The 25,941-nt window shown below is 34.9% G+C and overlaps 1 protein-coding gene across 12 annotated transcripts in view; it reads right to left on the bottom strand.

Moving 5' to 3' along the window:
- The window catches only part of LOC149793030 (uncharacterized), a 200,174-nt gene that overhangs the window by 128,992 nt on the left and 45,241 nt on the right, over window positions 1-25,941 (bottom strand). For 11 of the 12 annotated variants that reach the window (XR_016422696.1, XR_016422697.1, XM_089966912.1 and 8 more), the window contains exon 7: window positions 21,794-21,886. Coding sequence is in view for 10 of the 12 variants with exons in the window: in XM_089966912.1 (XP_089823038.1) it covers window positions 21,794-21,886 (93 nt within the window). In the remaining 2 variants the exon portion in view is untranslated. Of the gene's footprint in view, window positions 1-36; window positions 6,522-21,793; window positions 21,887-25,941 lie in introns of those variants that run through there. The other variant, XM_089966920.1, reaches the window with a different exon arrangement.

The following is a 25,941-nucleotide window of genomic DNA, read 5'->3' as shown; positions in this document are numbered from 1 at the left end:
CAGATTAACTCCCAAAAAAATGTGCTATAGACGTAGTTCAGATATTATCGTTCATTTATTTTATCCAAAATAAAATCAAACAATATAAATGTAATCTGGGAAAACATATTAGCCCACTTGTGGTGATATGTTATAAATAGTACGAAAGGTAAAGGAAATATGCATAGCACCAATGATCCAAGATGCTATCAAAAATGTGTTACTTACAGTTATATCAAACATTTTACTCTTCTGGAAATGGTTCAAAACCTTTTTTTGTCAAAAATGCGATAATTTCCGATGCAAACTAAGGATGGCGGAAAATCTGTTTCAAATTCAGGAACGGAATCATATTTTCAAAATGCTGAAAATCTTTGGATAATTTTACAACTATGCAAACTCTCGACTCTCATTCCTCTCAAATGCTAGTTTACAACAATATTAACTCTATCAAGAAAATATATCACCAGTGTACTTCTTAGAAACCATATGCGTAAAAATGCATTGCATCTGCTTTAGAAATATACTATATACTTCAGATATGAAACGTAAATCAATGTAATTAATCTTGAAACAGTTTCCTTGCATATTGGTTTACAAATAATTAATGTTAAAGGCAACAATAAAAACTCGAACAATAAATGACTCAGCACAATAGACCCATGAACCTGTGCCCTTTGCAACCTCGACTAGTTTGGGACTGCAACTCTTATAAATTAGACAATCACACAGAAAGATTTAAATAACAATACAAAGTCTGAATGATTCCGGTTGATTGACATAATTACTGTATCAAAATATGCAGAACAGTAAACAATTACATTTATGAGAAGCAAAAGACAAGAATAAAGACCCTTGTTTCTCATAAATATAAAAAGTATCTAGCAATCCAAGACATTTCAAAAGCTTTCAATGGAAAAAACAAACTATTACTTGCAAAATTTGGTATATCGAATATATTCTGATTGCATTTTCTGCAATAGCTAGGCATGCCAGGGACATCTCAATGCTATGCAAGTAGCAACACCTTGAATATTTTCTAGCCTGTATATGTGACCTAGCAATGAAACATTTCTGGTTCTAATTTAATAACACACGTAGTAAGTACCGGAAGGATATATAAAACATTTTCCATGTCATAATATTACCAAGTGCAGCTCATTATCAACCTGCTAAGATTTACTTAATTTTGCCTCTTCGACTCAGGTTGTTGTTGTTGTTGTGGGGTTTAAGGCCATTTTCAGCACAAGATAGGCTATGCATGGCGACCAGTATTAATGGTGGAGGAAGAACCCGGGAAAACCCCGGGAAGAACCACCGACCCACGAGAAGCTACTGGCATGCTTTCTCACATATCCACATTTGCCGAATCCTGGACTCGAACCCACGCAGACAGAGGTGAGATGGCAGTGATCCGTAACGGAGAGCGCTTTAGACCACTTGGCCACTCAGGGCCCCCTTTATAAAAGGTACTTTGATTCATCAAAAACCATAAATTAGTACTCGTTCACCTCTTTATCTTTGCGTGCATCGATATGTATCGTATCTTTTCACATCTAAAAGTGAGTTGTCATGAATGATATTTAACTGTGACAATCATAAAATAGTTACATAACAATAAGCATCGCCAATATGACATAAATATTACGCAAGCTGTTAACATTACAAACACAAACTGAAAGGAAATGTTTGATATTGAATAACACTTGGATTTTACAATATTTACACCAAACAATAGTCATAAATATATCGTAACACGCGGGGGGGGGGAGGGGGCTCACTACCGAGCTAATCAAACAACTTTTGTGAGCCTGGCTTGAGATCCATGGTTTTCCTATTGCCAAGACCGCCAGACAACAGCTGTTGTCAAACAAAGAGTTTTTCAAACGCGCAAATACAATAAATTAAATTTTCTCTAATCATCTAATGCCCACAAACCACGAAATACTAATTTCACACTTCGAGATTTTCTTTAGGTTTGTTTTTTTCTTCTGGATGACTCATCAGGAAGCCTTTCCAGGTCGAAGATTAGTACTTTACGCCATGCACCACAACACAATACCTAAACACCTAATACAAAGAAATGTACCTATCTCAAATTACTAAACACTTGTACATTAGAATATACCGCAAATTCCTTATATTAAAAATCAGTTAGGGTCTATTTGAAGAAACAAATCTGTGTTACACAATGTCACGTCAATAACATTAAGACCTCTGCTCGTAGACATGGGGAAATTACTCAGTTTCAGAAATATCTTCCCAACATCGTCTCCCAATAAGCAAACAAATAATCACTAATCTCAATCAAAGCTATAAGCAAACAAATAAAAATAGTGCATACCTTAGGTTTATAACACTGTCATTAAAAAATATTTAACAGGTACATTCATGTACACAACACAGCATCGCATCAATAAAACGTCATGTTTTTCACGACATTTTCTAACTCAATAAACGTATGTATGTATGTATGAATGTATGTATGTATGTATGTATGTATGTATGTATGTATGTATCAACCAATCTTACAGTATCTTACTCCGACGCTTCTTGTCTAAACGTAATAAAAACATTTACAACAGCTAAGATGCATGTTAATTAATATAACTGCAAAAAAGTTTCTCTATTCCAAAATGTCCACATAACTGTCCATGCTGTTTAGTAACAGATGAACAGACACTTCGACCGCCTATATAAACATTCTTGCTATATACGCAATGAAGAGCTCCAAAAGGTTAAAGGCCATTCGGAGAAAGAGCCATCTCCGTTTATAATTTGGGTATGTTCTATAAAACATGTGCCTCATATAGCCACGAGATACAACGTTTCCTTATCAACATCATATAATGAAATAATAAAAAATAACAATAATCAAACAATGCAAAATATACATAACACTCAGAAGAAAAAAAAAACTAGTTAATATTTCCAGTACAAATGCAGTACCCTTTTAGTCATGTACTCATTTTGCTCTTGTTCGTAAGGCTTAGTAATAAAAAGAACGCACAACAAGAAACACAGTAACTAATTTTATGTTGTATTTTTAAAAATTACACAACTGTAGATTCATCAATACACAGTAACAATATTATTGCATAGGTAACACCGCCCACTAACCAGTGAAGTTTCTCGCGCGCTCGTAATTAGTTTCAAATTTAATACTCGTTTTGGTGTACTTAAAATTTAAAGTTTGAGTCATAATGTTAATGAATGAGCATTTAAACAACTTTTCCAGTTGGTCTGGAATGGTTAGACTTTATTTTTGTTATTTTTCTGTCGATCCAACTCAATTATTCCTTTGATTGGCTGCATTTATTGGCCGTATGATGTACATGTGACCTGAGCAGTGGATGGACTGGGAAATTGTAACGGTGCTTCAGTTCTGCTATTGATTGTTTGGAATCTTAATTTGGGAAATTAGGAATCCTTTTAATTGAAATGATCAAAATGACAATGTGGAACATCACATTTATTTCCTTCTGAAAGCTGCAAGGAAAATGTGATTTCTGTCGAAATGTTATCGAAATTACAGTACAATTTTGTGATATCTATTGAGTTTTGAAATCCATCATACGGGCCAAGTCATTTGGATTTGCAGAACTGAGAAAAAGGTACATTTTTAGGAAAGTCAAGATGCATAATTGTAATTATCTGTACTGCCATACTTATTACCGGCTAAAGAAGACATATCTTTATGCCCTGTCAGTTGCAGGAATCCCAGCTGTGTACATAACCTGTACAACTTCTATCGTTACCTTAACATTGTATCAAAAAAGTTAAACGGCTAAAATTGCAAACCAGTTGTTGTGTGATAATGCATTTAGCCAGTAAAAAAAAGACTTCTTCGTCGCCTTGGCTTATTGGCTCTGAGGCTTTTAGTTTTCTACCAAAACCTTTAGTTGCATTTTTCCTCAAAGTTAATGTTTTGACTGAAAGTTTTCTGAAAGATATGCGATAGCTCTTGGCCTCGATATGTTTTTATGCGATTTTTAGAGACACTAGAGAGCACTGGTCATAGTCTCAACCATTCTATTTGCGAAACGTTACGCAAATATGTCCTAAATATTTTTTTAAATGATCAGAATGGTATTTTCAATACTGCATCTTTCAAGTTTGTTGTAAACATTGCGAATATCACGTTCATTCATTCATTTCCTTGCTTGAAAGTTTCATTTGTGACTCAAAAAACTCGTCCACATCGTTAATTATATCATCTCTACTTTCAAAATGGCGAAACATCTTGTTTAGTTTATACACTAACTAATCTAAAAAAACAAAACCTAAATCGTCTGCTACATGACCTTACATTGTTTGTTTACAAAGTAGTTCTTAAAACGATGCTAGTTTCAGACACGTGTCGTGCAATAAAAAGCGGTGTAGTCTGGAAACGTACTGCACGATTTTGACAATGTAAAGTTAACGAATGAAAAATGACATACGATAAGACAATTTCCTAAATAAATGGAATACCTACATGAAGATTTTCAATCGCCACAATATCTGATTTTACTATTTATTAACCTATCCAAACAAATATATACAGAACACATCAAAGTGGATATTACACTCAAACACAATTTATATCTACACATCAGTTCGGAATTAATATATTATCTTTAAAACAACACATGTAATGATCTGATTAAATTTATATTCTTAAAAAAATGATTTGTCTGGAATGTGCTGCTTACACACTATAAATAGCATAATAAGGTCAGCTTGAGAAAAAGTGGACTAGAATAAAATAAAAATTTGGCTTGTGCATTGCACACCTTCTGTTAAAGCAAGATCAATGTAAATGGCACCATATACGATTGCTCCACTTTTAATAGTCATCTTTGTTGTACGGCATGATTGACATGGAAGATTACTGATCATGGGGTCTCAGTCATCTCAAACTTTTGATAAGGTATGCGGATTTGAACTTGACGTTATCTGCATAAGCCATTATGTTCTCATTATAAACGACACGACCGTGACCTCAGATCTTCTGAACTCAAAAACTGATTGGCCTGTTTTATACCTATGTGCAATTCCCCCAAAAATGTTGCTCAAGGCACGAGAGATATCTTGACGAAAAATTATTATTTCTTTTTCAGTTCAACCTAAAGTTGACCTTTGACATTAAAACCAGAAAATCAATGGGATTCTTACTTATCAAACGTGCAAGCATTGCATAAACGTTGGTGAAAATACACAGACAAGAACTGAACCTGTTGTACATAAACAATTCCGCTTTCAATCATAGTGACCTTGACCTTCGACCTATTAAGGCCAAAATCGACAGTGTTCTTTATTATCCCCAGAGCAAACAATTCATAAAGTTTGATCTAGCTATATGCTGACGGAATTATGTTCCTGAATGGAAAAATATGTATTCTTTCCTTCGCAATTACGTCGACTGTCTGACCCCGATAGTGATAGGCTTCTTTCTTAACCCAAGTGCAAGCTACCCAATCAGGTCATCAAGGTATGTTACGCAGAAATAATGTTATTGTCCGGAAACCATCGTTCTTCCTTCAGTCACAAAGACCTTGACTTTTCATGTATTCACCCCCAAATTAGTAGATTTGTTCCTTACCCCAAGTGAAAGTTTTCTACAATGTTTAATAACTGTAGGCGGTAAACAAGTACAGTTATTGTGCAGAAATTGTTTTACTTCATTTAATGAGTGACTTCAACCTTTGATCTACAGACCCAAACTTAATAGATTCCTTCCTTGTCCAACTTGCAAGTGATCCACACAGTTTGGTAACTGAAGATGGTGGAGAACTCGATATATTGTGCACACAACAAATAGGTAACATACATGGACAGCATAACATAACATGTTCCATCTTACAGTGGACAATTTAATTCTTTGAACTTTTAAAAATATATTAACAAGAAAACCCTGTCTGAAACATGTTTAACGCTTTTTTCTACAAAAAGCATTCTGATATAAAATACTTCCTAAAGAAAACAGCATACACAAACACATGAAAACACACACATTCTGTGTGATAACAAGATTTATTACAGATTTTTGAAAGAACCTGCATCAAAGCGTTTTGCTTTATCATCTTCAGTGTAAAATGTATGTGAGGAAGGACCCTGATTACGTGTGTGTGTGATTTGGATTTTTAACGTAGCTTTAACAATTTTTCAGTCATATCGCTACGTGTGGCAGTTTATAGTGATGTCCAGCACTGGGACATAATGCCGCAGACATGTAGCATGGTGTCCTACCCAGTCACATTATCCTGACATTAGGCCGACCAGTCCTAACACTAATCTCTTAATGCTGACCGCCAAGCGAGGCAACTCCTGATTACGTAAGTGATCAATATCATTTCTTAAAACGGAAATATATGATAAGTATTTTACCATTATGTTTATAATCCTCGTGAATAAATTAAATTTGGATAAATCAACCACGGCCTTATATTCAAAAAGTACAAGAGTGCTTCATCTTTTTCGATTTTATATCATGGTCTCTTTAACTGGCATCTGTTGGCGTCCTTCTCCATTGTCAAGTCTCTCATAACGTTCATGCATTTCTGAAAGAATATTATAAAAATGCTGTGAGGCAAGAGTTTCGCATATTAACCCAAAGCGTTGTTGGAAAGGCTGGAAGACATCCATCTTCTTTACATGACAGCATGAACTGTAGAATCTTTGGTACAGCAAGGCAATACGCTTTAGATTTGCATGACGTGGAGGAACTTTCTGACAGGAACATGGGGCACATGAATGAGACCCACTGTCTGAATGATGAACAGTTTCCAAAGACATATTTCTGTACGTGTAGACACCAGTATTTTGGTCATAAATCAATGTTAAGAAAAACTTCAACGCAACTATCACTGCAGGGTGAAGTCCAAGTAAAAGCAAATTGTTCGTGAACTTTTCAACAAAGTCAATAACATATTGGTGACAGACAGATTGCGAAGGAACATTCAATTCTTTCAAAGTGCACACAATGTCAGGTCCAAAGAGATTGACCAATGGCTCTGTAGGTATTCCTTCACACATATTTCTCAGGAGACAACTATGTTGTAAATGGTCAAGGTAGAAAGCAAAGCACCACCTATCTGTTATGGGAAGTTTAATCAGGACCTGCTCTACACACTCATTAAAGGAGATTTCATTTTCAACAGATGTCATCTCTTCAAATGCTGAAAAACATTCCTTCTCTGCCTCATCGTACATTTGCCTTGCTATCAGAAAACAAACCTTCTTGATATATTGTGGAATAAAGAACTGGCGTTTAGATCGCTTGATATCTCCATGCAGGGATAGACTCTCACTGTCATCTATTGCACTATTGAACTCTTTGCTTAGTTCTGTATACGTAAGCATATGGCTGTCAAGGAAAAGATAGGTGCATATAGTAGGGTTGTACCTCAAAAGCTTTAGTTTCTTCACCAAGGAGGTCTTGGCATCTTCTGACAGATCGTCAATAAGATTGACTGAGGTCATAAAATAATGGGGAACAAATCCAGATAGCAATTTGTGCAGAAGGTCTGTTATTATGTATAAAATACACCTTGCTGGCCTTTTATCCCAAAGGTTCTCGTCAATCCTATCACAAGCATGGAAAAATGTGTGTCGGATCAAATCTCTAAACTCATTTAGTTCTTCTTTCACCTGTGTCCTTACCAAAAACTTTAAAACATGGAAAACCTTTGCACGAAATTGTTTAAGACAGTGATTAATAACCCAGTCCTCAGCCGCAATAAATGAGAACTTCCATTCTATCTCACTGTTTGAACTCTTTTTATGTGAAACTGGTATTACATGACAACTGTCTTTTGAACGCTGCGTTGCACAAGCACATATCCACTTTGACGGTTTTTCTCGAGTAAACCATTTGTTGGCCTGAGATGGCCATGGGCAAACAAATGAGATAAAGTTGGGAATAATTGTCTTTTCTGAATCAAACGCCTTCAATTTTGTATCCACGTGTATATGTTTCAGGTATAATTGACCAGTTTCATCATGTACAAGATGTTTACCCCAAGCAATGGAATCTACTGGACACAACTTCACATAACCCTCATGGCAACCTTTTGTTTCTAATACTAGCTCAAACTGGTGCTTTCTTGCATTGCCTTTCTTTTTCAGGATGATTTTTGTGTCATGTGGAGAAAAATAATGAGCTAAGATAACTGATTTCTCTAGTGAAGAAGTTGGTTGCTCGTGTACTGCACCTTGTAAAGATTCCATAGAAACGAGTGTGCGTATATGTGGTCGATCAACACTTGGAAGACGTTCGAGCTCACCAATATGGAAACCAACAGTTTGCTTTGTATATTCTGCACAATGTATACTGCAGTCATCAAATGAATGTGGGTCTATTCTGTAGGTTTTTAAGCATGGAGACTCAATGACATGCTTCAAAATGAAGTCTAGATGAGGTAAGTGTTCTCCGCTTGCAGGGTCAACCACTATGTCTGTAGATAGCAATACTAGTGGGTCTGCAAGGGAGAAATGCTATTTTCAGTCCAATTATCTACATTGATATAATGTATATGATACAAGTTATACTGCTGAAAGTGAAAGAAAAGAGTTCGTTGTGAGCAAAGCTTATTTCAAGCGACACAAGCATTGAACATTATGATTACAAACAAACTACATCAGCTAATAATGGGGAGATCTTTAATTAATTTTGAGACATGTCCAAATCGAACCAAGCTCTTAAGTGACTCAAAAGCCCATCTGAGATATACTGCAATGAAAGATAATGTCATTGACCTTTAACCTTTGACTACCGAAATTGCTAGGCACTGAGGATATAAGTGTACTGCACATGTACTTTCAAACAACATAAGAAAATCTAGATATGGATGCGCATCTAGAATTTCATTTAAAACTGTAGTAGATAGATAAATCAAAATGTCTGCCTTTGACAAAATCCAAAAGAAACAGAATATTGTGATAAAATCAAGCCTTCCACAAAAACGAAACACACAATCTTTCCACAACACCAATCATGAACCATAACAACAAATTTATATGAATGTTGTAATGCACGAATGTTAACTGACGAACTTCGTAATTTTCTGCTCAGTCCTTTTCAAAAGACAAAAAGTTATTTCTATTTTTAGTAACAGTAGTCATATCTGCGCATTGGTTGGACAGATCTGAAACATCCTAATCAAGGGATGCTTTCTGTAATTTGACCAAAATAGGAAAAGTTGACTGAAGGTCTTTTGTTCTATTTTTACCAATGGTGGCAATATCTGAAACATGAAAGGCCTTCATTCAAGGAAGATTTCTGTCTAAATGGTCACCATTAAGTTTTCCGAAATGAAGTCGTTTGAAGTTCTATCTGTTATTAGTGACAATGGTCGGCATCAGAGGCTGATCAGCATCTGTATAATTTGCCAAGACACATTGCCATTAAGGCTTCTGTCAATTGGAGTCTAACTGTATTAAGCAGAGTTAGAGAAGAACTGAAAGGTTGTTCTATTTAAAGTAATACTGACCATATTTGGTGACGGATCAGCATCACTGGTATAATTTTAAATGACATCATCCCACGTTGGTTCTATATAATTATGACAAATGCTTTTCTGTGTGAGTTTTTTTTTTTTTTTTTTTTTGACAAATGGTTTGAACAGCTTCTTTATTTTAGTAGTGGCGACCTTATTTTACAAAGAAGTGCTATTATTCGTTTAAAACATACACAACCAGTATGCCAAGTCGCTCTATTCAATGCCTGACTGAAACGTGTCCTATGGTCTTTAAAGAAGAAGTTCATGGACAAGTTACGGAAGCGGTTCGTACCAAATGCTCACATTAAATTACGGTCAGATGATCCTAATTTAAAATAAAATTACATTTAGAAAACAAATAAGTAGAGATGTGATGAATTTTCGCTAAGTCATTTTGAAATTAAATTGTACTGTCACCCTAAGGATGAGTCCTACGTATGTATCGAAACTATGAAAATTTTGAGAAATTCACCTGGGTAAACCAAAACACCTGAGTATATTAACATTTACTTTGTGGACTACAAGTTCTAATAGTACGTTTAATGTATTTATGAGGATCCTCAGCTATGACTTTCATTCATTTTAAAGCCAATTTCAAGAACAATATATACCCCCATTTTTTTTTATTCAAAATGTTTTGTAAAAACAACTGAACGTAGAAAGTTGAAGTGTAAAAACATCAGACCCAAAGCAAATGTATGATATTTATCTGTCAAGACAGTGTTTGGGTGTTTAGATTTATAATCTCTGAAATACAGAGTTTTCAAATGGGACACTTGACTTATGAAACAATGCAGCTGCAAAAGAAATGTTCACCAAGGAAAATGAAAAGAGCATACATACAGTCTTGGCGCAATGTAATACCTGTTGCATAAACAGTGTTAATAGTGTGTTTGCCTCGTTCAGCAATAAGATGTATAACAATTCATATACTTTATTAATTGGCTAGCACTGATGATCCGTGCAATTGTATTTTGATTGATGTCTTTTTTTCCTTGAGACACTAAATGGTCTACCATATATTCCTCTGAATTGCTATTTCTCTCAAATACAATAAAAAGTCATGAAAGTGACAACATCTCATCGAAGCGACAATCTATCATGGATGAGTCAATATCTCAAGAATGAGACAATATCTCATGAATGTTCATCTAATGAGACAATATCTCAAAAAAGAGACAATATCACATGCATGGGTTAATTTCACTAATTGGTATCTAAAATACTTGCTGATACAAAGGTTAATATTATCAGATGAGTAAGACTTGTATGTATTCATTCATTATTATGCCCAAAATGGGTGTGCTAGTCAATTATCCAACTGCTTAACAACCAGAACAAATATGCCATGAATGGCACTTTATACTTTCACCATGTCTGACAGTTCTATCTGAGGGCACTAGGAGGGATTGGCTGACTCTAGAGATCTGGGACCAAAGAGTCTCAAGCGATGGACCCTTTGCTCCAGATATGTGGTCTTCAACTATACTTAAAATGAAGATATATTTATATTCTTATCAAAGATACCATCACGTCTAACCTTATAACTTCATAATCTATTGGTTTATGTATTACACTAAGTGCAAGTGATCCACAAAGATTGGTCATGGAACATATACTGGAACAAAGGTTATTCCGCAAAACCCATTGCTTGTTGAGAAATAATAACCCTGACATTTGACCTTACTGACCAGAAATTCAACAGGCCTTTTCCATACTTTAACTTAAATCCCTGCACAAATTATGTTCAAAGTATATGATCCATTAATAAAGACATCTTTTTCCGTCAAAGTGATCATGAGTACAAAATATATCCACAAAATTTGATCCAAGTGTATGATAAAGAACTAGTGTAATTGTGTACTGTGTGGAAACCATTTTTATTCTTTCCATATCAGTGACCTTGACATTTGACCCCCAAACTGATAAGACCTTTTCTTTCATCAAGAAGAACTTACTTGTAACTTATGGTGACAGTAGGATTCGCATAACTTTATTTATCAAGAAGAAAAGGAAAAAAATAATTCACAGATGCACAGATAGTCATAAAATAATACACTCCATGGATGGCAGATGTATATAAAAAAAAAACTAAAGCTGTAAACAAACGTAAATGCCCTTCGCCCCACAAGTGTTTTGTTTTATGAATTTGTTTCCATAAATTGAAGCCTGAAAGTCAGGAATAAGCTAAACTAATTTGACCCTTAATTCATTAAATTAATAAACTTGAATTTCGCTGATTACAGAATCGATCCAAATCTTACTGACAGAGACCTACATTCCAAGTTTCAGCAAAATACATGTATTATTCAGTAATGTGGGTGTTCGTCCTTCTACAAATCTAAGTCAATCACATACTAGATTATAATGTTAGTATGTGCAGCTTTTGCTTTTTTTAAACTCTTTTGATCAAATGCTATGTACAGGGCTGTAAAAAACTGCAGTTTGAAATTAAAGCCTCAGTGGTGACTATACCAAGCTCAATCAACCATATGCTTCAAAAATTTATCAATAGTCTAAGATTTTGACAACTAGCATTTATTTCCTAAGTTCTTCTCTGCATAAGCCATAATAATAAAATAATCGAAAAATCACTCTAGCAAGCTCCGTCAATCAGACGTCATGTCTGATGCCATATCATAATGTACCATTAACAATTTTAGTCATATCGCTACGATGCCCGCAGTGTGGCAGTTTATAGTGATGTTTAGCAGTGGGGCACCATACCGCAAACATGTAGCATCATGTCCCGCCCAGTAACACTATGCTGATACTAGCCAACCAGTAATAACACAGTCACTAACCTTTTCATGCTGAGAACCAAGTGATGCAGCTGCAAATATAATTTTTTAAAGTCTTTGGTATGACTCGACCAGGGTTTGAATACGCGACATCCCACATCTGAGGCGTATGCTCTTACCACTTAGGCTACAGGATCGGTCACATGAGATATATTTACTATTTAAGGAATCTGTTCATTGCAGTGCTTGTCAGGCATCTAATTCCTCAAATCCTAAGTATCAACATTAAAGTATATCTTGCAAGCAAGATGTCTTATGAAAGCATATTATCATAATAACCGTTAATGTCCCCTGATGACCTTGCAAATAAGTTCTAAGTTTCAAGTGTCTTTTTTCTATAATAATAAATTACAGTGACTGTTTCAATTGAAATGTGCCAAATCTGAAAAACCAAATTTCTGAAACATCTTGCATCATGTCAATGTGACTTCAAAAAATGGTGACAAGGTCAGCAACACATAAACAATCAAAAGCCATATCACGTGATGGCTATACAAGCATTGTCTACGGTATTATTGTCCTGGATCTTGTTGATATCCATTGGTAATGATTGCCGTATGGCATAATGACGACACATCCATGATGCCATTACAATAAGGTCAAAGGTCACCTAAACCTAACCAGTTTTTGGATCCTGTCAAGAAAGACTCCATGTAAATTTCACATACTCTGAAAAAATGGCTGTTGATCTCTCTCTCTCTCTCTCTCTCTCTCTCTCTCTCTCTCTCTCTCTCTCTCCATCATGATGAACAATTCTTAAAATATGTGATTACTACAAGTATGAATGATCGATGCAAATTTGTCAGAGAATTGTAACGATCCATGCAAATTTGTCAGAGAACTGAAAGGATCCAAGCAGATTTGTCAGAGAATTGAAAGGATCCATGCAAATCCAGTTCTGCCTTCAAATTATTAAATAAGATGAAAATCGTTTGTTTATATTTAACTTGTGAAGTGGAAACAGTTTGGATTGTCCTGCATGACTTCAGCACTTGTGACAGTGAGATGTTTCCACTACACTTGTGACTTCACCAATACTAAATTCTCCACTACACTCAAGACTATATAACCTTACTGCTATATCTGACTTCACCACTCATGTCAATATGTTTCCTCCACACCTGTGATTCCAATGACAATGGAATGACTAATGACAATAGTATGTATCCACTTCACTTAGGGCTTTGCCACTACAATACAATGTTTCCATTACACATCTGACTTCACCACTCATGTCAATATGTTTCCTCCACACCTGTGATTCCAATGACAATGGAATGACTAATGACAATAGTATGTATCCACTTCACTTAGGGCTTTGCCACTCATGACAATACAATGTTTCCAATACACATCTGACTTCATCACTCATGGCAATGTTTCCACTGCACTTGTGACTTCACCACTCAGAAAAATAAGTTTCCCTTATATCTGTAACTTCACCAATCATGACAATGTGATGTACCCACTCATAAAAAATTTGTTTCCACTACACCTGCGTCTTCACCACATGTGACAGTAATATACTGCCACTCCAATTGTGACTTTACCACTTATGGCCATGATATATCCATGACACTTATGACAATGATATATCCGTTACACTCTTGAAATATTTCTACACAAACAGGAGAGACATCTTCTTTATATCAGGGACTGTTATAGTGAGATGTTTTATAGTGTGGGTGACGGCCCATTATAATTAATTATAAACAATCTACAGGTAAAAACTGAATGGGGGGTGAAACAAGGGCCCATTTTATATAATTATAAACATACTGCTTGAATATACTGAATAGGGGTTGGGTTTGACATAAAGATGATCTGTCTTATAAGTAAGGATGCATGGTATATCAAAGAATTTTACCAGCATAGTGTCAAATCCTTCCTTAAAGTAAAACAACTGTCGTAGTGATGATTTCAATATAAATCTGATTGCCATAAAATATTACAGGTAAAAGAATGGCGGTATAACTGAAGACATGAGAGGGAATGCAAAAACCTTAATCATTTAAAACAGTGTTGATGTACAGAATATCTTCTTATTCTGACACAAAAAGGATAGATTTGGAATCCAGTGTGTAGCTTAAATAGGAGAGAAAAATGAAGCCTGATGACATTAACCTTCCGGCCATTCAGAAACTGTCTTGTGCAAAGTATTACACAGACCTGCTGATGCATCTAACAGAGTAAGTAACCTTCTAAACTCAGTTTGAATGAAGCTACACTCCATTAAAGAAGGTACACTCCTTATCTAGTATACCGGTATATCTAAAGCATGTGTTTCCTATTGTTTTCTAAATGAGGGTAGGTTGTTAGGTTTTGTTTTTGTTTTTTTTAAACATTTTATATATATTATAATAGTTAATATATACAGTGTACTTAGCACTTCATGTACTAGGCTAAACTGGCTCAATTTGATGCACAAATCAATTTGGAATCATTTTCTATTTTAATTATTTTCTTATCCTGGGGAAAAGAGTGCTAGGGTTGGCAACAAAAAAAAGTGCAAGTCAGACAACTAGAAACATACATATTTTTCTTGGCCTTATTATATGACATTTCGCAATACCCCAAGCTGTAAAAGAACCCACCTGACCAAACCACAAATGGAAAATAACTTAATTCTTCTAAGAACCCACCTGACCTGACTAGTCAATGAGAACTACTGCAGAGTTTGTCAATGTTTCAGTGTACTGGTTGAACTCATCTTGTAAACACCTATTTATAGCTCAATATCTTTAAAAACGGAATCAACACCCATGGACAAAAAGTTAGCAGTTCTAATATTTTGTTTATAGATGATCAGATCACTACAATTTACAGTCATGAGCAATAATTTTATATAATATTCATACAGTCATGTGCCAAAGGTTAAACAAAATATAGATATACATAACACTTAGTTTTTTATTGCACAATTTCATATCCATCCAACTTCTTCACTTCCTGTGTCCATCAAGATATATCTTTTTCAAAATTTTATCCCATAATATTTTGATTTTCTGGAATATCATCAATATAATTCTGGAATATCACCATTATAATTCTGAATGCAGAGCCTGTAGTAATCATTTATTATAACTGTGCGAAACCAAGAATGGTAGGTATCTATGCCATTTTTCAGCAAAACTGCACCACCCCCTTTCTAAAGCAAACCTTCAGCAAAAATATCCTGGAATTATATTCGTGAACATGCAAGTTAATTTCTATATATTACTATGCCCTTTTATTAGTAATTTTATATTGAATCTGAATCTTCATAATAAATTCTTGCGTGCATGAATTTACGACTTGCAAGTGGATAAATTTTACTGGTTGTATGGTGCAATGAATTTCATGTTAATCTTTCCAGGATTTATTCCTTTAATTAAATTTTCTGCATTAGAATCTTTACTTTTATCTAACTGAACATACTAAAGATTCAAAAGTCAAATAACTGCATTGCAACAAAAAGAAATATATGTCTGAATTAGACAGAAGATAAAACTTTTCACTGCCTTTATGATTTAATTTCAACTGCCTTTATCATAATTGAGCTTAATCTACACTGCCTTTGTCATAATTGATTTATTCTAGACTTCCTTTGCTATAAATGATTTAATTTAAACTGCCTTTATCATAATTGATTTAATTTCGACTGCCTTTGTCATAATTGATTTAATTTAGACTGCCTTTGTCATAACTGATTTAATTTAAACTGCCTTTATCATAATTGATTTAATCTAGACTGCCTTTGTCATAATTGATTTAATCTAGACTGCCTTTGTCATAATTGATTTAATCTAGACTGCCTTTGTCATAATTGATTTAATCTAGACTGCCTTTGTCATAAGTGATTTAATTTAGACTGCCTTTGTCATAATTGATTTAATCTACACTGCCTTTGTCATAATTGATTTAATCTAGACTGCCTTTGTCATAATTGATTAAATTTAGACTGCCGTTGTCATAACTGATTTAATCAAGACTGCCTTTGTCATAATTGATTTAATCTAGACTTCCTTTGTCATAAATGATTTAGTCTAGACTGCCTTTGTCATAATTGATTTAATTTAGTCTGCCTTTGTCATAACTGATTTAATCTAGACTGCCTTTGTCATAATTGATTTAATCTAGACTGGCTTTATCATAACTAATTTAATTTAGACTGCCTTTGTCATAATTGATTTAATGAAGACTGGCTTTATCATAATTGATTTAATCTATACTGCCTTTACCTTCAAATGATTTAATCTAGACTGCCTTTATCTAATACTGACTTCCCCCCTCCAACTGAAAAAGGAGAATTTTGGAATACATGAGTGATTTAATGGGGAAATATAACTAGAACTGGAAAGCAGATGATTTGCATGTATTGATTTATTTGCATAATTCCTTTTTTAAGAACAAGCAATAATCAAGCAATCATGCAGCTTACAATTTACTCTGATAACACAAAATGCTTAAGAATGCCTGATTTAAGGCTGCCAACACCCTATAGGTTAGAAAGGACAAATACTTATTTAAGAATGCCTGATTTAAGGCTGCCAAAACCCTATAGCTTCGATAGGACAAATACTAGTTTAAGAATTCCTGATTTAAGACTGCCAACACCCTATAGGTTAGATAGGACAAATACTAGTTTAAGAATGCCTGATTTAAGACTGCCAACACCCTATAGCTTCGATAGGACAAATACTAGTTTAAGAATTCCTGATTTAAGGCTGCCAAACCCTATAGCTTCGATAGGACAAATACTAGCTTAAGAATGACTGATTTAAGGCTGCCAAAACCCTATAGCTTCGATAGGACAAATACTAGTTTATGAATGCCTGATTTAAGGCTGCCAAAATCTATAGCTTCAATAGAACAAATACTAGTTTAAGAATGCCTGATTTAAGGCTGCCAAAATCTATAGCTTCGATAGGACAAATACTAGTTTAAGAATTCCTGATTTAAGGCTGCCTCAACCTAAAGCTTCGATAGGACAAATACTAGTTAAAGAATTCCTGATTTAAGGCTGCAAAACCTACAGCTGCGATAGGACAAATACTAGTTTAAGAATTCCTGATTTAAGGCTGCCAAAACCTATAGCTTTGACAGGACAAATACTAGTTAAAGAATTCCTGATTTAAGGCTGCCAATACCCTATAGCTTTGATAGGACATATACTAGTTTAAGAATTCCTGATTTAAGGCTGCCAATACCCTAGCTCTGATGCTTATCTTTGAGATAAATCATTGTATTTACTTCTGACTAGTCCATGATGAACTGACTTGTGCAGTTTCATGACATATTTGCTATGTTCAGACAAGTAAAATGCAAAAAATGTGAAACCTATATGTACAATAGCAATTTAAAAAATTACTATACAAAGTGCTATCTATGCCTCCCATACATGTTTACACATAGAACAATGACAGAAAAGTTGACACATGCAGACAAGGCAAGACCTAGTGGAAAAATGTTACTGAAATTTTAGCGTAACTTCAGTGAAAGTTCAGTTAAATTCACTGAAATGTCCACATTTCACCAAAAATTTATTATTTCACCATATCTTGCAATATTTCTGAAAATATCAATGAGATTTTGTTATTGACAATTCATTAAAATTTAACCGAAAAATATCAATTACAAACTACTTCAATGATATAAAAAAAATTAACCTTTATTCCATTTTAATATAAGTTATCTTTAGTATCTTGCACAGTTTGAAAGACTGTCAGCAAAACGTATATTTCCCGTTCATGCTAAATCTTATTTTATTGACAATTTGGGAACAATAACTTCTTTCCACATTTTTTCTTGTTAATATTCCCTTTTCTAAAACCTGAATATAATTTAACTGGCCCCCGATGACAAGATTGTTTTCCACTTTAAAGCGAATTCTGCTTTTCATCCTGACCTGAATCCAATTTTCTTTGATATGGACCATTTTTTAATATTGTCTCAAACCCAGTTTTAAAAAAAAGGTTTGTCCAGTCCGATTTTATAACATTATTAAAGATAGCATCCCTTTTGAATATTATTTAAGAGATGATCGCTGTAAAGAATGTTCTGATTGGTGAAGAGCTTGTGTTTGTTGATTGACTCTTCACATAATGGAAACTGAATTGCATGAGCATGCTAGAGAAACATGGCATCTTGAATATTCTCAAGTAACAAGAATATAAACAGCTTGAATAACATATTTTTTAAATATGTGGCAAGGAGAATGGCTTGAATGCAAAGTCGAAGGAAATGAAACTGGTCAATTTGTAACAAAGCTGACTGCCAATACTTGCAATTTGCATTTTTGGCCATAACAATTTGAACGACTATTAATTACCAACTTTACCATAGCACCCATCATGTTAAACAAGAAGAAATTGGACCATAATGATTTGGAAGTTATATAATTCCAAAGTGATTCACTTCCAGAATTGTAGGTGGGACAACATACAGATCACTGGAGGGGAAATGATAATGTTGTTGCCAGATAGCTACATCTATCTAAAGTTGTCATGTCTTTGCAGAGTTGTTTTCATGACCCACAAATAGAGTTGTTTTCATGGCCCACAAGTAGAATTGTTTTCAAGGCCCACAAGTAGAATTGTTTTCAAGGCCCACAAGTAGAATTGTTTTCATGACCCACAAGTACAGTTGTTTTCATGGCCTACAAGTATAGTTGTTTTCATGGCCTACAAGTAGAGTTGTTTTCATGGCCTACAAGTATAATTGTTTTCATGGCCTACAAGTAGAATTGTTGTCATGGCCTACAAGTATAGTTGTTTTCATGGCGTACAAGCAGAATTGTTTTCATGGCCAACAACTAGAGTTGTTTTCATGGCCTACAAGTATAGTTGTTTTCATGGCATACAAGTAGAGTTGTTTTCATAGCCCACAAGTAGTTTTTTCATGGCCTACAAGTAGAGTTGATTTTATTGCCTACAAGTAGAGTTGTTTTCATGGCCCACAAGTAGAGTTGTTTTCATGGTCTACAAGTATAGTTGCTTTCATGGTCTATAAGAAGATTTGTTTTCATGGCCCACAAGTAGAATTGTTTTCATGACCCACAAGTACAGTTGTTTTCATGGCCCAAAAGTAGAGTTTTTTTCATGGCTTACAAGTAGAGTTGTTTTCATGGCATACAAGTAAAGATGTTTTCATGGCCCATAAGTAGAATTGCTTTCATGGTCTACAAGTATAGTTGTTTTCATGGCCTACAAGAAGATTTGTTTTCATGGCCTACAAGTATAGTTGTTTTCATGGACCACAAGTAGAATTGTTTTCATGGCTCACAAGTAGAGTTGTTTTCATGACCCACAAGTACAGTTGTTTTCATGGCCCACAAGTAGAGTTTTTTTCATGGCTTACAAGTAGAGTTGTTTTCATGGCATACAAGTAAAGATGTTTTCATGGCCCACAAGTAGAATTGCTTTCATGGTCTACAAGTATAGTTGTTTTCATGGCCTACAAGAAGATTTGTTTTCATGGCCTAAAAGTATAGTTGTTTTCATGGCCCACAAGTAGAATTGTTTTCATGGCTCACAAGTAGAGTTGTTTTCATGGTCTACAAGTATAGTTGTTTTCATGGCCAACAAGAATATTTATTTTCATTGCCTACAATTATAGTTGTTTGCATGGCCTACAAGTATAGTTGTTTTCATGACCCACAAGTATAATTGTTTTCAAGGCCCACAAGTAGAATTGTTTTCAAGGCCCACAAGTAGAGTTGTTTTCATGGCCTACAAGTATAATTGTTTTCATGGCCTACAAGTAGACTTGTTTTCATGGCAAACAAGTAGAATTGTTTTCATGGCCCACAAGTAGAATTGTTTTCATGGCTCACAAGTAGAGTTGTTTTCATGGTCTACAAGTATAGTTGTTTTCATGGCCTACAAATAGATTTGTTTTCATGGCCTACAATTATAGCTGTTTGCATGGCCTACAAGTATAGTTGTTTTCATGACCCACAAGTACAATTGTTTTCAAGGCCCACAAGTAGAATTGTTTTCAAGGCCCACAAGTAGAGTTGTTTTCATGGCCTACAAGTAGAGTTGTTTTCATTGCCAACAAGTAGAGTTGTTTTCATGGCAAACAAGTAGAGCTGTTTTCATGGCCCACAAGTAGATTTGTTTTCATGGCCTACAAGTATAGATGCTTTCATGGCCTATAAGTAGAGTTGTTTTCATGGCCTACAAGTAAAGATGTTTTCATGACCCACAAGTAGAGTTGTTTTCATGGCCTACAAGTAAAGTTGTTTTCATGGCCCACAAGTAGAGTTGTTTTCATGGTCTACAAGTATAGTTGTTTTCATGGTCTATAAGAAGATTTGTTTTCATGGCCCACAAGAAGAATTGCTTTCATGGCTCACAAGTAGAGTTGTTTTCATGGTCTACATGTATAGTTGTTTTCATGGCCTATAAGAAGATTTGTTTTCATGGCCTACAAGTTGTTTTCATGGCCCACAAGTAGAGTTGTTTTCATGGCCCACAAGTAGAGTTGTTTTCATGGCCCACAAGTAGAGTTGTTTTCATGGCCTACAAGTATAGTTGTTTTCATGGCCTACAAGTATATTTGTTTTCATGGCCTACATGTATAGTTATTTTCATGGCCTACAAGTAGAGTTGTTTTCATGGCCTACAAGTAGAGTTGTTTTCATGGCCTACAAATATAGTTGTTTTCATGGCCTACAAGTATATTTGTTTTCATGGCCTACATGTATAGTTATTTTCATGGCCTACAAATAGAGTTGTTTTATGGCTCACAAGTAGAATTGTTTTCATGGCCCACAAGTAGAATTGTTTTCAGGGCCCACAAGTAGAGTTGTTTTCATGGCCTGTAAGTAGAATTGTTTTCAAGGCCCACAAGTATAGTTGTTTTCATGGCCTACAAGTAGAGTTGTTTTCATAGCCTAAAAGTAGAGTTGTTTCATGGCCCACAAGTAGAATCATCATTTAATGTCATGAATGATAACTACAGCTGTGTTAAAATTCTGAGTAAAATTAGTGTAATTATATCATGATACACCTTCATCATGGCTGCTTATGGACTGAAGGCTCATAAGCTTTCCCCTCAGCATCACAGTTTGTAGATCTAAAAGTCCAATCTACAGTAAAACTCCCATATCTCATGTATGTCATGTAACAGCTGCATAATTTTGTTTCATTGAATATTAAAATATTACACTGTGACAATTAAAATGCTGTATAAATTGTATCCTTTATTTCATTTCAAACTTTTTTCATTAAAATACGCGATATTAATTCTAAGATTTCACTACTTACGTCAAGTTTAACTGGAATTTGAATGAATATTTGTAACTCAATGAAACTGCAATAAAAACTTAGTCAAAATTTTAGTGAAATCTAGCCATAATTTCAGAGAAGTTGTACTCAAATCTCACCAAATGTTTTTGTCAGATCCTGCCAAATAAATGAGTGAAATCTGACTAATATTTTGACCAAAACTTTCACTAAAATTTCAGTCACATTTTCACTAGGAAGGAAATAAAGGAAGTATTAGTCTTTAAAAAAAAAACAATCACAATACTCTGATTTAACCTACCTTCTGGGAGACACATGTCATCATCTGTGGATGAACCTTCCTCTGACCTTCCTTTTCTTTGTGCTTCTCTTTTCTTTATCCTTGCCCATAGTTCTAGAACAGAAAGTAGTGACATATTCTTTTACATCTGGCATGTAAGCAGGAATATGGGCTACCTCCAAATGAGAAGCCACCATGTCCTAATTCTAAGTGAAACATTTTTTACCTATTATCTAATAAGTATACACCATCAATTCATGTCAATGGTATTTACTTTGTAATCTTTAGTTGATGTGTATTAAGATTTCTTCCTCTCAAAATATTCAATCTACCTCCTAATTAGGCTGTCTTGACCTGTCTCCAAGTATTTGGCCGTTTTTACCTGTCTCCAAGTATCAGGCTGTCTTGACCTGTCTCCAAGTATTAGGCTGTCTTGACCTGTCTCCAAGTATTAGGCTGTTTTGACCTGTCTCCAAGTATTAGGCTGTTTTGACCTGTCTCCAAGTATCAGGCTGTCTTGACCTGTCTCCAAGTATTAGGCTGTCTTGACCTGTCTCCAAGTATTAGGCTGTTTTGACCTGTCTCCAAGTATTAGGCTGTTTTGACCTGTCTCCAAGTATAAGGCTGTCTTGACCTGTCTCCAAGTATTAGGCTGTTTTGACCTGTCTCCATGTATTACCCTCAAATTTTCTATACATTTTAATTTTTCAGCTGCTTTATTTTTTCATACACCATAATGTTGTACACTATTTTTTCAAACACTGCAATTTTTGTAAGCACTCTAGAAAAATTTCAAAACCGTAATATTTCATATAATCTTTTTTCAGACGGTGCAAATGTTTATACACTATTTTTTCAGACATTCTAGTTTTTCTATACACTACTATTTCATGCATCTTAATTTTTCATATACTCTATTTTTTCATACACTTTCATACTGCAGTCACTCTAACTTTTTATATACTTTAATATTGCAGTCACCCTAACTTTTTATATACTTTAATACTGCAGTCATCCTAACTTTTTATATACTTTAATACTGCAGTCACCCTTACTTTTTATATATTTTAATACTGCAGTCACCCTAACTTTTTATATACTTTAATATTGCAGTCACCCTAACTTTTTATATACTTTAATACTGCAGTCACCCTAACTTTTTATATACTTTAATATTGCAGTCACCCTAACTTTTATATACTTTAATATTGCAGTCACCCTAACTTTTTATATACTTTAATATTGCAGTCACCCTAACTTTTTATATACTTTAATACTGCAGTCATCCTAACTTTTTATATACTTTAATATTGCAGTCACCCTAACTTTTTATATACTTTAATACTGCAGTCATCCTAACTTTTTATATACTTTAATACTGCAGTCACCCTAACTTTTTATATATTTTAATACTGCAGTCACCCTAACTTTTTATATACTTTAATATTGCAGTCACCCTAACTTTTTATATATTTTAATACTGCAGTCACCCTAACTTTTTATATACTTTAATACTGCAGTCACCCTAACTTTTTATATACTTTAATATTGCAGTCACCCTAACTTTTTATATACTTTAATACTGCAGTCATCCTAACTTTTTATATACTTTAATACTGCAGTCACCCTAACTTTTTATATATTTTAATACTGCAGTCACCCTAACTTTTTATATACTTTAATATTGCAGTCACCCTAACTTTTTATATACTTTAATACTGCAGTCACCCTAACTTTTTATATACTTTAATACTGCAGTCACCCTAACTTTTTATATACTTTAATATTGCAGTCACCCTAACTTTTATATACTTTAATATTGCAGTCACCCTAACTTTTTATATACTTTAATATTTCATACATGCTAACTTGCCCATGGTCTTACCATAAAAGAAATACCATGCATACCTTAAAAAGAATAATGATGCTCAATTCATATTGTCATATATAGACATAGAAACATCCACATACAGTTTTCAAAGTGTCCACAATGTGGACCATAGAAACATGCACATACAGATGTCAAAGTGTCCACAATGTGGACCATAGAAACATGCACATACAGATGTCAAAGTGTCCACAATGTGGACCACAGAAACATGCACATACAGATGTCAAAGTGACCACAATGTGGACCATAGAAACATGCACATACAGATGTCAGTGTCCACAATGTGGACCATATAAACATGTACATACAGATGTCAAAGTGTCAACTATGTGGACATATAAACATGCACATACAGATGTCAGTGTCCACTATGTGGACCATAGAAACATGCACATACAGATGTCAAAGTGTCCACAATGTGGACCATAGAAACATGCACATACAGATGTCAGTGTCCACAATGTGGACCATAGAAACATGCACATACAGATGTCAAAGTGTCCACAATGTGGACCATAGAAACATGCACATACAGATGTCAAAGTGTCAACTATGTGGACATAGAAACATGCACATACAGATGTCAGTGTCCACTATGTGGATCATAGAAACATGCACATACAGATGTCAAAGTGTCAACTATGTGGACCATGTCATGGTAGGCTCAATAACAAGTGGTCCCTCTAAGGGTTGATGTTCTAAGATTGGTACCATTTTGCCTTAGGACCAAGCAGTCATCATAAGAAATCTTTCAGTGAAAACTCCAAGTTGATATGACCATTCATTCAATGAAAACTCCACGTTGATATGACCATCCATTCAGTGAAAACTCCATACTGATATGACCATCCATTCAGTGAAAATTCCATGCTGATATGACCATCCATTCAGTGAAAACCCGATGCTGATATGACCATCCATTCAGTGAAAACCCAATGTTGATATGACCATTCATTCAGAGAAAAGCCCATGTTGATTTGACCATCCATTCAATGAAAACCCCATGTTGATATGACCATCCATTCAGTGAAAACCCAATGTTGATATGACCATTCATTCAGTGAAAACCCCATGTTGATATGACCATCTATTCAGTGAAAACCTGACGTTGATATGACCATCCATTCAGTGAAAACCCCATGCTGATATGACCATCCATTAGGTGAAATCCCCATGTTGATATGACCATCCATTCAGTGAAAACCCGATGTTGTTATGACCATCTATTCAGTGAAAACCCCATGATGATATGACCATCCATTCAGTGAAAACCCGATGTTGATATGACCATCTATTCAGTGAAAACCCGATGTTGATATGACCATCCATTCTGTGAAAATCCCATGTTGATATGACCATCCATTCAGTGAAAAGCCCATGTTGATTTGACCATCCATTCAATGAAAACCCGATGTTGATATGACCATCCATTCAGTGAAAACCCCATGTTGATATGACCATTCATTCAGTGAAAACCCCATGTCGATATGACCATCTATTCAGTGAAAACCCGACGTTGATATGACCATCCATTCAGTGAAAACCCCATGCTGATATGACCATCCATTAGGTCAAATCCCCATGTTGATATGACCATCCATTCAGTGAAAACCCGATGTTGATATGACCATCCATTCAGTGAAAACCCAATGTTGATATGACCATCCATTCTGTGAAAATCCCATGATGATATGACCATCCATTCAGTAAAAATCCCATATTGATATGACCATCCATTCAGTGAAAACCCGATGTTGATATGACTATCCACTCAGTGAAAACCCCTTGTTGATATGACCATCCATTCAGTGAAAATCCCATGTTGATATGACCATCCATTCAGTGAAAACCCGATGTTGATATGACTATCCACTCAGTGAAAACCCTTTGCTGATATGACCATCCACTCAGTGAAAACCCCTCGTTGATATGACTATCCACTCAGTGAAAACCCCTTGTTGATATGACCATCCATTCAGTGAAAATCCCATGTTGATATGACCATCCATTCAGTGAAAATCCCATGCTGATATGACCATCCATTCAGTGAAAATCCCATGTTGATATGACCATCCACTCAGTGAAAACCCCTTGTTGATATGACTATCCACTCAGTGAAAACCCCTTGTTGATATGACCATCCATTCAGTGAAAATCCCATGTTGATATGACCATCCATTCAGTGAAAATCCCATGTTGATATGACCATCCATTCAGTAAAAATCCCATGTTGATATGACCATCCATTCAGTAAAAATCCCATGTTGATATGACCATC

Source organism: Sinohyriopsis cumingii, chromosome 8 (assembly GCF_028554795.1).
Source record: "Sinohyriopsis cumingii isolate HCF-2022 chromosome 8, ASM2855479v2, whole genome shotgun sequence".
Lineage (NCBI taxonomy): Eukaryota > Metazoa > Mollusca > Bivalvia > Unionida > Unionidae > Sinohyriopsis > Sinohyriopsis cumingii.
This window is presented reverse-complemented; position numbering and strand designations above follow the sequence as displayed.